The sequence below is a fragment of the Aspergillus japonicus genome (genome assembly GCF_003184785.1).
Source record: "Aspergillus japonicus CBS 114.51 unplaced genomic scaffold BO86scaffold_6, whole genome shotgun sequence".
NCBI classification, from domain to species: Eukaryota; Fungi; Ascomycota; class Eurotiomycetes; order Eurotiales; family Aspergillaceae; genus Aspergillus; species Aspergillus japonicus.
In genome coordinates, this window is record NW_020291643.1 from 852,937 (window position 1) to 867,261 (window position 14,325).

The 14,325-nt window shown below is 49.9% G+C and overlaps 5 protein-coding genes across 5 annotated transcripts; 1 reads left to right on the forward strand and 4 right to left on the reverse strand.

The window, feature by feature from the left end:
- Positions 1-626: 626 nt before the first annotated feature.
- Positions 627-2,091, reverse strand: BO86DRAFT_396436 (uncharacterized protein; the record flags this gene model as incomplete). Its single annotated transcript, XM_025673401.1, has 2 exons — positions 627-1,557; positions 1,835-2,091. 2 exons carry the CDS (start codon positions 2,089-2,091, stop codon positions 627-629), a joined length of 1,188 nt encoding a protein of 395 aa, XP_025531329.1.
- Positions 2,092-2,779: 688 nt separating this feature from the next.
- BO86DRAFT_453860 (alpha/beta-hydrolase) lies at positions 2,780-5,060 on the reverse strand. Its single transcript, XM_025677023.1, has 7 exons — positions 4,525-5,060; positions 4,383-4,467; positions 4,014-4,328; positions 3,848-3,963; positions 3,496-3,793; positions 3,229-3,444; positions 2,780-3,168 (listed from the first exon to the last, which is right to left on the reverse strand). The coding sequence occupies exons 1-7, from the start codon at positions 4,735-4,737 to the stop codon at positions 2,837-2,839; spliced, it is 1,575 nt and encodes a 524-aa protein (XP_025531330.1). The 5' UTR covers positions 4,738-5,060; the 3' UTR covers positions 2,780-2,836.
- Positions 5,061-6,866: 1,806 nt separating this feature from the next.
- Positions 6,867-7,445, forward strand: BO86DRAFT_416310 (uncharacterized protein; the record flags this gene model as incomplete). The annotated part of the gene is made up of 1 exon (XM_025674961.1): positions 6,867-7,445. One exon carries the CDS (start codon positions 6,867-6,869, stop codon positions 7,443-7,445), a length of 579 nt encoding a protein of 192 aa, XP_025531331.1.
- Positions 7,446-7,676: 231 nt separating this feature from the next.
- BO86DRAFT_445887 (aminoglycoside phosphotransferase family protein) lies at positions 7,677-8,767 on the reverse strand. The gene is made up of 2 exons (XM_025676477.1): positions 8,232-8,767; positions 7,677-8,199 (listed from the first exon to the last, which is right to left on the reverse strand). The coding sequence occupies exons 1-2, from the start codon at positions 8,742-8,744 to the stop codon at positions 7,789-7,791; spliced, it is 924 nt and encodes a 307-aa protein (XP_025531332.1). The 5' UTR covers positions 8,745-8,767; the 3' UTR covers positions 7,677-7,788.
- Positions 8,768-11,710: 2,943 nt separating this feature from the next.
- BO86DRAFT_445888 (Zn(II)2Cys6 transcription factor) lies at positions 11,711-13,721 on the reverse strand. The gene is made up of 4 exons (XM_025676478.1): positions 13,525-13,721; positions 12,877-13,461; positions 12,688-12,822; positions 11,711-12,636 (listed from the first exon to the last, which is right to left on the reverse strand). Exons 1-4 carry the CDS (start codon positions 13,582-13,584, stop codon positions 11,770-11,772), a joined length of 1,647 nt encoding a protein of 548 aa, XP_025531333.1. The 5' UTR covers positions 13,585-13,721; the 3' UTR covers positions 11,711-11,769.
- Positions 13,722-14,325: the final 604 nt, after the last annotated feature.

Genomic DNA, 14,325 nt, shown 5'->3' on the forward strand with positions numbered 1-14,325 from the left:
GTCGGGCTTGCGCGCGCACGGGCCAAGGGCCACTGTTTCAGGTACGGGTACGGGTATGGTACCGGTGGGTCGCGGCTGTGAAGCTTAAGGGTTGGACCGGACATCTGCAGAGCAGTAGAAGTACAATTACGAATCAGGGCATTGGACTAGAGTTCAAAGAAAAGGAAATTTCATTCATTCTTGGTACTATGGCAGCAATTAACAACATTCTGGTGCGGTTTGTGTGACTCAGTACATGGGCATCGCTTCGGTCAAAATACTTCCCAGACCTAGATAATCGCCAGATCACTCGCACCACTCGAAAAATCCTTGGCACAGAAGTGCATTGAGTGTGTCAATTTGCTCGAACAAAGCTGAGGGATCATCACTGAGGTTCAGATCAAAGATGCGTGGCTCCAACTCCTCTTCGTTGGATCCGATTCATCCACGTCCTCTATCAACGAACGCACATGTTCGTTCAACCCAGGCTGTTCAGGTTGCGGGATCGCCGCGATTGTCTCATCAATTCCCAGAATGGTCTTCAGGCTGCTGAGACGCTGCTCTCTTTCCAATATCTTCAACGAATCTGCCTGCTCGTCAAACTCCACGTTCTCATTTCTCACATATTCGCCGATCAGGAGATGCTCTCACTGGGACGGCAACCGATCCACGAGCTGGTATCCATCGTCCCTCGCGGTTCCTACACCCCTCGCCATGTACAGCAGGTACTGAAGCTCCAGATTCAAGTGCTTCAAGGCGGAGAATTCGGCCAACGAACCGGCCTGGTCCCAGATCCAGTCCGGCAGCTGCACTGACCTATCGGCCAAAGCCATTTCATTCGCAGTCCGGATTAATTGCATTTGTTCGCGCTTTTCGCGATTCTCACTGAGGTTAAGAGGAACTCGCTCTACCGGTGTTGACTCAAAAGGTATGTATGTGACGCCTAGATCTAGAACCTCCAAGGTTCTACGGTGGACCAGAAGCGCTTGGAAGATGATTCGAAATGAGTTCAACCTACAGGTAAGGTTGCCGCCGATTGATCTGGCCCCGATGGGGCATTGAAACTCTCGAAGCTGCTTGCATAGACAGATCATTCTTGCCAAGTTCATGCTGTCGGCCAACGAGTGCTCGATCCGGATACGGGAGATATTCGACGAGGCAAAGGGGAGCCCGTGCTTACCGACGACGCTTGTTTTCAGCTCATCCGTGCCAAATGACTCAATCGATGGAAGATGGTGAAAAAGCTCTAGGAAGCCAAAGAGGTCCGTCATGAAAAAGACTCGATCCTGTTTCCAGGATGTGTCGTCCTCCGTCTCGTTGACTAAGTACACGTCCCGAAGTTTTCTCAGGAGCTTCGGCCCCCGGGCACCCGGGAACGCGTCGTTGTTGTTGATCTGGTGCAGAAGCCATTTCAAAGGAAATTTCGTACACTTGCGGTCGATTGAGTCCGTATGCCAAGGTACGGAAAACTTGCTGAGAAAGGGTTGGGAGAGGGCCATAGACTCTACTTCCGGTGCCACGGAGATTAGAAGTGCTGTCAGAACCTGTGCGAGAAGGGGCTCCCGGCAATGAAAAAGCCTAGAATTGGTTAAGGGTAAGCATCGAAATGATTGCAGCTCAAGGAAGGGGACCCGCTGAGCTGCCTATATGATTGACTGGCCGATTCATTAAATTAATCTCCCTGCGGGAGTTGACTCCGGAGATCAGCCTAACTATCATGGCCAAGCTTTCAATCATATTGCTAGGAAACCCTGCTCTGTAGATTGCAGCTCGGATCATCCTCATGTGTTCTTCAGCTGGCGATGACGTATTGAGTTCACAGAAGGTTGGGTCCTTATAGGTCTTCGTCACAGACTCCCAATACTCAATATGACGCACATAGCGGCCTAGATACGGCTGTTCTAGGATGTCGATCAGGGCCGCGAAGGCGCTCTCGAGATGCTTGGCATTGTTTGTAATGTGGATCTCGCGGAATCTTGCACGGGCCCTCTTATCACACGACTCGTAGAGATGGGAAGACTGTGCAGCCAACGCCGCAATGTCGTCATGGGACTGTAGATAAGAGACTATGTGAAGTATAATCTCGGTCGGGAGATCTGTGAGTTGAGCCATCTTTGCGAGCGTGATCAGCTTCAGCGTGTGTATGTTCTTGTTGATGGAATTAGGTCTCTGGCCTGCATGAAAGATTCAACAATGTATCGAATTTCGTTGTTGTTTTTGCCTTCTTGTAAATCCACAGTGCGTGTTCAGATTCTCACGGGAACCTAATGTCCCAGGCAACCAGCTGCAGGACTGTAAATTTAAACAGCCTGCAGCTCAGTCTGTCCGTTTTTCAAAGAACAACGTTGATATGAAACGAGGATAGGATGTTGGTCAAACTGCTGTGGAGGTAGCTAAGCATACACGATCAGGATCTATCAATCGACATGTAGGTAGTAATCAGTGCAAGTTTGTAAGGAGTGTGGTGACAGTGAGAGAAAGAAGTCAAAGGAGAAAGATTTTCCAGTGATATGAATCATAACAGGAGGCCCTCATTGGCGAAAAGGGACAAGCGCCTTCTCCCGCCTAACACCAAACCCTCGCTCACATTTCCTCTACCCAGTGAATTCTGCAGATTACACCAAGGTCAAGCCAGAAGCCCGACACGGCAGTTCTGTCAGCAGGATAAGAGCCAGAACTTATGACAACATGTATCATTGAGCCACCCTTACAAAGAAGTTACCCATCTAGTTATCAAACACATGAAGACACAAGACATCGGCCGGTATTCGACAATTGCTTCTCGCTCAGATGCTGGGTCGCAGGACTGGTACATCGAGAGGAGGCTTCGGAGGTAACATCTCGCAAATTCACTAACCTACCCATCAATCCGGAAGGGAATCGAAGAATTCCAACAGCCACCATCTAGCCAATCCCCAGTAACATTCCGAACAGGAACATCCTTGCCAAACTCAAGAATAACGCCCCCTTCAGGCGCACTGCCATTGAACGCAGTCCATCCTACAGTGGTGTTGATTGTGGAGGCGTCTTTGAGGTATGCTAGGAAGAAGTCCTGCATTGTTTCAGAAGTTTTGACCTCGAGCTCGGTGATGTTACCGACATCCAGCATGTAGGTACCAAAAATCATAAGGAGGTCAGTCCAGTGGAAGGCGCCAAGCCAGGGAACGGGGCTGATGTTGCTGAAGTTTCCTGCAGGAAGACAATGATTAGCCCAAGAGCATTTACCTAGGGTAACTAACGTCTACTTGCCGGCCCAATAATATCGGTAGGTGTCAAGGCCGATGGACGCCCGAAGCTCCGAGTCAGAACGTGCAAGACAGTCAGACACTCCTTCTTCTTCGGCAACGTATGTACTGTTCTGATCCGGAAACTCCCTGGCGGCGTCGGATCGAATCGACGGTCCCGGAGCAACCTTCTTTTGAAGATATCGCTCGGTCTCATTCGAAAAGATGTATCTTTCATCGGCTTAATGGCAGGATTAGCCCGAGAGCCAGAAGGTGAGGGAGTCATACCCACGAATATAGTTAGTAAAAGCAATAGAAGGCGTAGCGTTGTAGCGGTTAATGTATTCCTCAATCTGCACCCAGGAAATCTGCCGCATACACTCGAGCTCGGCTTCGTAGTCGTCTCCATAATTACATCCGAGCCCCTTGGCGACAATGTCAAAGTCCTGATAAACATCACCGGCCGTTGTGAGGTCCAGGGTGGCCGATGCACCTTGCGAGATCACTCCAAATTTGGCTGCGAGAGGGTTGTCGGGGAATGCAAGAGTATACAGATGCGTCAAGATACCTCCTTGCGATTGACCCCACAGCTACTTGCCCAATCGGAGATTAGATATAGTAGATAGTAATCTCGAGAACCATACCATTATATTTTCAGCATTTCCTCCAAAGGATTCGATGTTCTCGTAGGCCCATTCCACTGCCGCTCTGACATCTAGCAAAGTCAAAGAGGTCTCATTCAATGCCCGGGATTTGGGATCTGCAAACAAGGTAAGTCGAATGTCTCTCTTTGTTGCAGGGTCAACCCACTCCCGAAAATATTTGATCGATAATTGATGGTAATCACAATGTGCTCCTGAGATCGCGAGACCCAATGTGCTGGCAGCTGAGAGGGAATATCAATCCCACCAGTAATCCCGCCGCCACCGGTTACGAACAACGCCACTGGGAGCTTAGATGTGCGATTAGCTGAAGCAGGCGTCCAGATCGCCATTGATAAACAATCTTCGGCCGACGACCAGGCAGTGGAACCTTGATCCAATTTCTCGCCGATGTTGAGCAGCACATTTGGGGGTTCGTAGGTGTTCCAGAAACTGGCTGGCGCAGTCACGTACTGCGGACAGGCTGTCAAGAATGTGAGTACATTATAAGTCACAAATCCTTTGAGTAGAAGGTTACCTGGGCCATAAAAGGTAGAATCGATCCGCTTCTTGGACCTATGCGGCTTCTGAGGAGGCATCCAACGTAGATCTCCAACGGGAGGCTGGAGCAGATGAAATCAACATGCGGGATGGAACTGTCCGAGAAAGGTAAAACATACCTGTGCATATGGAACTCGAAGGAATTGTCGAACATTGGGGTAGGTATCATTGAGCATGCCAATGAATGTTCCCGTGTGCGTCTCGACAGTCAAGTTTGACCAGTTTGACAAGGTGCGCGGGGCTTCCCATGTCAAATTCGCATAGTAAGGGCCTTCCGCACTGGCCGATGCCAGAGTGGCCAAGCTGAGGAGCCCAATAGTAGAATACCTCATGACGCTAGGAAAGACCTATGGCAGAATGATAGATGCAATCAATACAATGTAGGATAGAACGACGCAAACGAACACGGAAGTAGGACCCTTCTTTATAGGCCGACATCATGACATAGCGGTCCTGAAGCTCAACGCCATTTCAAACAGATCCTTGTTTTGAACGCAGTACACCAGGGATTTTGCGGATGGTACCATATTTTGCCGGCATGTGGGGTTGCGGAGGGCGGGGAATTCGTGCGGAGAACATCCGCCTTGTCCATGAACGGCAATCAAAGCCGGTTTCTGCTGTAGACCCGGACGAAGAGACTTGGAATAGTATTCTCCACGAGAAAAGTTGCTTGAGGGCCGAATTACCCCGCGGTGTCATGGACGCATGGTCCCTTGCTCGGATCATCGCATGATGGAGGGAAAAGACAATACCCGGATCATTGATCAGCCTAAGCTTTTCTCGGGCATGATTGACATGCTAGAGGCCGAAGCCGCTTCAAGAAGCATCAGTGGCTGATCTGAGAAAAAAGCTTCCTTGCGAAAGTTGGTGCACTTCTTTGATATGGTGACTGATCTGCCAAGGTTGGTGCGCACTGCTGGAGTCTCGACAACATGAGCAATGGTAGCCTTAGCAGCTGGAACAAGGGGTAGCCCTTTGACATACAAGGCTCTCGTTAGATGATGCTCACTCGTGATGGGCACCGTTCAGTAGATGCTGATTGCACAGCATGACTTCTTTACCCAACCAGACCTGTTCGGGTTGAATTTACCCTGCAAAGGCTACCTCGGCCGCCTGTGGATCCGGCTTGATGGGTAGGACTTTCGACCGTAGGTTCCGTGTCCAGGAATTAGTAGTATTCATGATGTTATGCCTTGAACCACTCAAGTTAGCTTCCTCTTTTTATTGAGATTCCGAGAATGAATACCTCTCTGAGGAATCGTATCTGTGATTTGGTCAGGCGGTGGACGGAGCGACCAGAAGTATTTGCTTGAACTGAATACGGGCCAAAATATTCTTCATCACTCGCAACTCAAAAACGTTGTCTCATGGACATCATTCCAACTCCGAATGTAATCGTTCTCAACCGGTAGTAGTACTGTACATGTCCTCGACTGCTGCTTTGAAGAGAACGCATTGCAGTCTTCGTTGTTAAAGCTCTGGGATCACTGCCATAATCATACAACTAGTAGATGATAGGCCATGAACCCTTTGTGCAAACAGCCCAAATACTCTTAAGAGCAGCCAACTTAGCATACTGCAATGTATTTAGCATTGATCTGGACTGGTAGATGTTTTGATGCCCAATACCTAAGTGATAACTCCTCCTACAACGGCATTTATGTAGTCATTGAAACTTAGTATTTTGTTAGAATTTATCACCTTTCTCTTGTATCTGTAGAGTTCAATCGCTGCATCGTTCACTGCCCGTCCGTAGCCCACTGAAGAATCAAGCGCAATGGGCTCGAGTGCAGTCGCAGACCAAATTTCACGTGTTGAAGGGCCCTTTACTGATAAGTATACGCTTCACTTCTAGCATGTTACCAATCAAAACATCAAATGACTAGCTATGTTGTATTATCATGGGGAATGAGAATGAATCTGGTCAGGGCAAGAGGTAAGGTTGATGTCCAGCTCGGAGAGAATCACAGCAAAAGGTGGCCTTCAGTGAATGTGTTAGATGGTCTGTAGTGGTAACACAGAATGAATCACTGTCACTTCAGCAACTCGGTCATTCAATGAATGCCGTGGGCTCAGTACTCAGCACTATCCTATCTTCCACCCCCCAATACTTCCTGCCTTGACTATAACACTCTACACCGTCTCTGGATATTAGTATCACTCACACGAAGCTGGGCTTTGACACGATTGTTCACAACATCCTGGTTGAAGATCTCTTACACACCCTCATAGGTTGTTGCTTCAACCGAGGGGTGTGAGAAACACGTTACAAAGATCAAAGTACGTATTCTTCATGGCAGGATTCGAGACATGCCATCGCTGACCACTCATGTATCTAGACAAGCAAAAAGGCTACTGTCAACCTTTCTCAAGCTCTTCAATTTTCTCGACAAGCGAGAATCCGCCCGATCTCTCTCCCAAGATCCGCGCAGTGCGCTGAGTTTAGTCAGACCGTCCAAGCATGGAGGACCTGACCAAGGGCTACAGAAGCGACTTCTCTGGCTTGAAGCCTTTTGAGAAAGCGGCGGCCGTCAGAAAGATCCAGAACGAGATCCTCGCTGGTCTCCCGCTAAACACCATCTATGTCGTGCTCTATGTTCGCGCCGACCCTCCCATCGCCAACGACTTTCACTGGGGTCTCTATTTCCATACTGACAAATCCGGCGCCTTCAAGTATCATGTGAAGAACCCCAGCACCGATGGCAAGGGCTGGCTTGCGGATCACGGCAGAACCGGGGGCCTCCTGAAGTCTAATCTTCTTTGTGTTGTCAATCAGATCGCACGTGTCCCTAGCGATAAAGTTGCTCAAATCGATCCCATCATGAGGTCCTACGATGGAAACCTGAATGCGATGCCTGGTATTACTTGCCGCGTTTGGGTGCTTGCAATTCTGCAGAAGCTCATGGACCAGGGCATTGTGCGTTGCAGCAGTGTCAAGGACCTGGAAGCGGAGTGCTTGTCAGTGGGGAACGGTTACATGGTCGAGGCTGCAAACTCTCGCCAGCCACGTCCAATTGTCAAGTCGCCCGTGTGTCTTTGAAGTGTGACTATTACGGACTCTTCTCAGAGGAGCACGCAGTACAGAGTTTTTGCCGCGCTGGACGACACTTTTAAGTGGTCATAGCTTGACTACTTTGCCTTTTCATTCTATTTTCATACTAGGTATTGGCTGTAATTAATTTCTTGCTCATCGAAAAGTACGTAGCACTAGTCAACACCAACAAATCTCCTTGAGAGCCTTCTCGATCAAGTATGCATACATGGTACGCCGGGCACGGTCAGGCACACTAGTGTCCAGGAAAAATCTTCGAGGATGCAAATCAATAATGCACCGAAAGGCAAGCTGACGAACAGGCGCCTTGGAAATTAAGCACCCTGTTGTTCTAGAAAAAGGCATAAGAATCCACCGTCAGGTTGTTTACAGCACGATCGTAGTCCAGTTCCTCAAGATATTCGGAACCTCCAATCCAAGAAACTGCCCTGAACCACCAGCTATTCCTCCCAAACCGCATAGCCGTAGTAAACTCCCAGTATTCCGGATACCAGCCCGCAGACTCCCAGTCGAGAAACCCAGTCAGATGACCATCATCACCAACAAGAATATTATGGGCTTTCAAGTCACCTTGACTGAAAACCATTCTATACTTTCGTTGATCCAATTTCTTCGCCGTGGTCAGGACTTTCTCAAACTCAGCCTGTGATTTGAAAGTATGATTTGAGGCTGTGGACAACAGGAAGTCGTGCAACTGCGTCTGATCTGTGAATGGTCCCATGATATGATGAGGAACGCGTGGCTTCGTAGACATGTTCCGATCGCTGATGAGACCCAGTTTTGGCGTGAGGAAGGGGGTTTCCACAAGCGCATGGTCTGCACGCATGCCTTCAACTCCTGTAGCCACGGCTCCTCGCTCTCAGGATCATATTCCTTATCTTCCCAGTTATTCAAGTCGATCCCCGGGAGTCGAGTCATCAGAATGGAAACTTTTCGGTTGAATTCGGGGTAAAGCTGTTCTCCGTAGTTTAGAACTTTAGGCACGGGCATTCCAGCGGCTCTTGCCATTTGTGTGGCAATGGCCTCCTCGACGCTGCTGCGATCTGTCCATTTTATCAAAAGACCGAAAGGTAGTGGGATGATGTTGTAGTCGAAACGGATCCCGAACCAGTGGCAGTACCACTGGGAGAAGTAACGTAACGCTCTATGCACGAGGCCCCATGCTACTCTGATGGGTTTCCAAGACACACGAGGTACTGGAGGTGTGATTGGGGAGACAGTGAAAGGAGTCCGACAAGGCCACGTGTAGTCAGGGCGTAGAATCGATGGCACGAATGATGTCGCCATGATTGTTCGTTGGTGAGTTGAGTGTCATTGATGGTAAGTATTTGTTGTTGTCTTTGTAGATCGGGTGGAATCCATGGTGATCCGCCAGGCCCACCTTCCGTTCTGCCGCCGTTGACCGTCGCGATTTAGCCTCAGCTATACTTAACCTGGCAGTCTTGGTCGTCAACTATCCACGCTCTTTACTTGCCCACTGTGTACTACTTTCTTCAGATCCTGGACGAGAGTTTTCAAGTCATAAGCTTCAATAGACAAAGCAAGCTAAGATTATCCACAGCCGGACCATATGGTCTTCCCTACGTGTCGAGAGTTTTCGCCAAACGTCTGCCACATAGTTCATCCTATACAAAAGAGTCACTCTGATCTTTGGAGATCTCTTTGTCTCGCACTTATATTATTGTTCTTAGCCTTACCTGTACAAAGTCTACTTGTTAAGGGATGAGGGTGCTCAAGCCTATCGCACTGGGTGATCGACCGGTACCAGCATAGACCCTTCGAGCCAGCTCCTTCCACACTATGGATGAAGCATTAAACTCATGCGCGCAAAACCTCACAGACAACTACCATAAATTCCAGTGCGCTATCGCTGCTGAGTGCGCTTTCCTCGGCTGCTCTCCCTGGTTACTGCTTGAGGCAGTCACCGACGACTACCTCGTGCCTAGTATCATCGTTGCGACCCTACGAGACTTGCCTGGCAGGATATTCGCTCCCACTTGGTGCTTCTCACTGTCGCTTTCATACCCAAGACACATCTTATTCTTAGCTTGTTATACCAAACATACCATTACCTAGTTTAGCTCAATCTCCGCGATGTCTGGTCCCTCGAACCATGCTTTCCGGTATGTAAGCCCCCACAAAGTTTCCAACTGACCAAGCTCCAGTTCGACAAACCAGATCTGGAAAAGGCCCAAAAACTTCACGGAGGTCTGCATCGAAAGACTGACTTTAGTCTCTCACTCAGCTTCAATCCTTTGGCTCCAGCCTTTTACCATCGCCTTGACACCCTTCCAGCAGAATTGATTTTATCGATAGCCGACTTCCTACGACCTCACGAGAGAGCATTGCTCTCGCTATGTAACAAGCATCTACGTGCTGTAATGAGTCGCCCATCTTTTGCATCCCCAACTGGTGTCTCTAGAACAGGATTTCTCGCTCTATTTGCTCGCAACCTACCGGAGCACGTCCACTGCACCTCGTGCTCCAGTCTACACTTAAGGGAGTCTATTGATCCTCCGGCATCGCTAACGCACCCGCAAAATCTCGATGGCAAACACGGTCTACTTCTAGACGACTCTTTCTGGGCCCTTTCGCTAAACGGCGCGCTCCATACTGTCGTCTATCGATTCAGGCTCATTCACCTTCAATTGGCCATGAAGAGGTATTATGATGGGCCTGAGCATGGGGTAACTACAGAATGGCTGTCCTACATTCAGGTAAATCGGGACTCGACCACAGCTGGGACAAGATTGTTTTCGGCCGACGCGGAAATACTTCCAGGGCCCCGCTTGTGCCTTCGCATACAAACCTGGGTCTTGGGCGAGCTCGATTGCATTCGAACGCCTAGATTTCCATTTTGTAACCATCTATTTGTCAATGACATGAGAGACGCAGACATCCTTGTGAAGGACAATCGCGGCCCTAATTATATACTACACAGGTACCCTCGTCCCGTATACTATCGCTGTCCTGTGTGTGCGATGGACTTCGAGGCACGCATAATCCTTTGTGGCAACGACGGTGATGCTTTCATTGTTACCATGTGGCTCGATTTGGGTTCGGGTCTCGTCGACGATGAAGAGCAATGGTACCGGCATGTCAATGGTCCTGTTCTGTGGACTTGGGACCACCACACGCTTCGACCCCAAGGCCGAGGCACGACGGCCATGGCGCATGAGCGGAGCAGAAGATTTACCTACCAAGATCTGACCCGCCGGAACTGTCATCTCCTACACCGACAAGAGTATGAGCAACAGATGAATCAAGTGGTCGAGCAAGAGTGGATACTGTAGCACAACTACCGAGTTCCGTATCTGAAAACGAACCTAGAGGGCTGTTCCACCCAGTAGCTTGTGGTCAACAATTGGGCTGTCTGAGCAGTTATATATCTGTGTCCCCTTTGTTTGGTTCGAAAGACCGGCAATGATGCAATGTTCAGTTCATCCTCGCCTTGGGGCTCATTGCATCATTTGAGAACAACACACTGATAGCTTTAACTGAACATTACACCTTGTATTATGATTTAGATAGATCTTTTGGTTTTGCGAGCGAGGAGAAGACCACTAGTTAGCGAATGGGAGAACACGATCCACCTGTATATACCTGTGCCATCCAGTCCCTCATGTCTCGCGTAGAACATGAGCCTCTGTGGAGAGTTGTTAGCGCCCCGACAGCGACTACCATATAACAAGAACTCCCGTCAATTCTGGACTATATGAACTATTATGTACCTATCGTTCCTCCACATTTTAACACAGAATCCCTAGCCCCCGAACCGGAGATCCGGACAGTGTATCAATAATACTACAAAAGTTGGGCGCGGGCATCGGCGAAAAGGTTCAACTTTCCTTGGGAGTTTCGGCGTCGGGGGGTTTTAGCTCACACCGGTTGAACCCCCTAAACCTCCGGGGGCGGGCTCGGACTCGGAGGGTTTATTTATGAGCACGGGGGGGTTCAACCTTCGGCGGGTTTATGGTGGGGGGTTTTTTTTTCTAGTTGCCGGGTTCAACTTACTTCTCCGTACCCGCTCGGGGTTCCCCGACCGAGTAAAGTTGAACCCCCGGAGACTATTTGCACGCTACGCCGTGGCATGTTTCCTAGTGCCTAATGTCCTTGCTGGGTATTGCTGGGATACCGTTAGGTAGCTATCCATTTGCTGATAATCTGGTGAATGGCTTACAAAGTGGTGAATGCTCTCAGATTGATCATTGCATTTTGAAAGTGTTCGTATTCCATGGCTCATAGCACGTGTCATTAAATTAGTGTATATACATAGCGGCCAGAGTCTCGGATATCTTGTGGGCTCACTGGCTCACTGGCTCGGCAAACTAAGCGCGCTCGCGCTCTGCGGAGGCATCCCGAACGGCGAAAGTGGGCATGCATTCCCACTCAGCACGGACGCGAGGCGGTACCCCATGGTCGACCCGATGCACTCCAGCCCCTTTCGGCACAGAGAGACCTGCTCTGCCGTGGAAAAGGACGAGTTGACCACCAGCCACATCGGCCACAGTAGTGTCGAGCTGTTACCCAGCTTGCTATGCGGGTGGAGTTGGAACGCGCCCGTGGCTTCGTTGATTCGGCCGAGGGCTGTTGTGACGGTGAAACAGATTGAGTCCGTCAGGTCCTCAATGCGGCCTTCCAAGTCGATCTCGTAGAGGGATGTAGGACTATGTGGACCCTCGTCGGAGGAGTCGTCGTCGCTACCGTACGGGTCGTGTCGGGGAGAGTGTGGCGAGGCTTCAGGTGTGCTTGTGTCTTCCAAATCGTCAAGCGCATCGCAGCATGCTATGACTTGGAGGTAGAATACAATCTGAGTGGCTTGCACGACGGCGAGGAAGCAGGTTGTCCAGGGGTTGCGAGGGGTCTGTGGCTCCTCGGGAGGACCGTCGTCCGGATTGGAGGCCAGACATTGGCGTTTCCAATGGCCAGGGATCCGTTCGTTCCAGGTGTCGATCTCGTCAAGGATGCAGAGAGCGCGCCACAGGATTGAGCGGAGTGATTTGGCGGGTTTCAAGCTGAGACCCAAGGTTTCTCTTGTTCGTTGGACGGAGTTACAGAACTCGGATATCTTTCCCGTGATTATTCCCGAGCGATAGATGAAGTCCGGTTCGTAGATCATGTTGATAGACGAGGGCAGAGAGGCATACTGATATTGGTTGTTGGCTATGGCCTGGATTTGCTGCTGGTCTGTTAACCTGGTGATTTGGTCGGGCCGGGCTAGTTGACCTACGGTTTGGGTGAAGGCCCAGCCAAAGAGGACTCGGCCATATTTGCTAGTCCGAGGTGGCCTCCCTCGCAGTTGCATGAGGGAGTAGATACCTGGGATGTGAGGGTTTGCAACATAGCTGTGATCACCGCTAATGTCCTGTATTTGATTAGCAAAGCCTTTCTCGAGGGAGGACTGATCTGGTTTGCTTACAAGGAACATGCTCAAGAAAAGTGCCGCTGCGAAAACTTCATCCTTCATATAAGCCCCTTCAATGCTTAGTGCAGTACCCAGTGAGTTCAAAGCCAGTCCATAGTGCCGTCGAGCATTGGCATACAGCTCTGCCCGCCTGGAGACATTATGCAAGGAAAGATAGGACACGCTAAGCACAGCATGCTTCAAGCAAGGGTCATCACCTTTCTCGCGGAACAAGTCCGGAAGGAATGCGAGGTGACCCTCACAAGGAGACCTTTGGGCGTGAAGGACAAACTGATCATAGAAGTATCCGAGGGACTGGGACTCCCAGCAAGGAGCAAGGGTGGGTACCAAAGGCCCCAATTCCTCGGAGATTAGGTTAGTGGAGCATAATGATAGCTCCGAATCCTCAGGGTCCAAGACGCCCGCGTCAGCTTTATTGCTATGCTCCGGTCCGGATTCAGCAGAAACCTTCGCATCTTCTGTCGAGGTCTTGTGTGTCGAGCCGGGTTTATAGGTTCGAAATGCGAAGGCATCAGGATAGCCTGTGCATTGCCTGTTATGTGTCACACAGCGACGGCAAACTGGTCTCTCCCCATCGCACTACGAAAGAGAAGGGTTAAAGAAACCACACAACCATTCCACTTTTGACAGTGACCAACATACCTTGACCTTTCGCTTACGGCATACATAGCAGCCTGTGCTCAGTCTCCCCGGAAAGACCATGGACGCATGTGTGAGAACAGGCAGTGCGTGGAAGTATAAGACGTTAGGCAGATGTGAATAGATCCGACAAGGTCGGAGGTTTCGCAGATGAGAATGATTGCGATTGCAGCAGTAGTTGTCAACTCAGCCTGTTAACAGGTGATGATGTTGAGATGGAAAACTCGGGGCGAGCCAGACCCGACGGCGGCCATTACCAAGAGGGGGCAGCCCGGCACGGGCCCACGGCAAACGCCTGCTGCTCCACCCGGTATCGGCTTTCTCCACCAAACCTGGTAGGGTCTCGCAAGCTACCCCCGAAATCGGACTAGGGGCTTGGCGTACTCGTCCGCCATGCATGGAATATGGAATGCGCCATTTAGCGGGATACTCGCATCCATCAGATATCGGGAAACATCTAGTATGGAAACGGAGGGTCACGTAGATAATGCCTCAATTCCCACCATCTGGCGATCAGAGAATAATGGCTCACTTCATCTTTGAGCCGAATACAAACTAACTGTGGAGTGTTGCGGCGGGAAAGGAGCATATACCGAAATGTCAGGTGACCTTTCATCTCCCAGACTAAATCAATGAATGACAAGGCAGGAGTTTAGCAAACCGGACCTCGACACAGCATTGAAAGTCTATGATATGCGTCACGTCAACCAAGACCAAAGAGGCCAACACAGAAGGCTTCTGTATACTCATAAGTACAGCTCCTCCTGATATACATATTGATGCATCCGGAAATTGTACTGTACT

Coding starts and splice junctions, on each gene's coding strand:
- BO86DRAFT_445887 (XM_025676477.1), bottom strand. CDS start 8,744: ATGGCGACATCATTCGTGCCATCGATTCTACGCCCTGACTACACGTGG. Junction 8,200..8,231: donor CTTCCTCACGCCAAAACTGG/GTCTCATCAGCG, acceptor ATGTCTACGAAG/CCACGCGTTCCTCATCATAT.
- BO86DRAFT_453860 (XM_025677023.1), bottom strand. CDS start 4,737: ATGAGGTATTCTACTATTGGGCTCCTCAGCTTGGCCACTCTGGCATCG. Junction 4,468..4,524: donor TTCGAGTTCCATATGCACAG/GTATGTTTTACC, acceptor CATCTGCTCCAG/CCTCCCGTTGGAGATCTACG. Junction 3,169..3,228: donor CTACCGATATTATTGGGCCG/GCAAGTAGACGT, acceptor GTCTTCCTGCAG/GAAACTTCAGCAACATCAGC.
- BO86DRAFT_445888 (XM_025676478.1), bottom strand. CDS start 13,584: ATGGTCTTTCCGGGGAGACTGAGCACAGGCTGCTATGTATGCCGTAAG. Junction 13,462..13,524: donor GCCGTAAGCGAAAGGTCAAG/GTATGTTGGTCA, acceptor TCTCTTTCGTAG/TGCGATGGGGAGAGACCAGT. Junction 12,823..12,876: donor TTTTCTTGAGCATGTTCCTT/GTAAGCAAACCA, acceptor AATCAAATACAG/GACATTAGCGGTGATCACAG.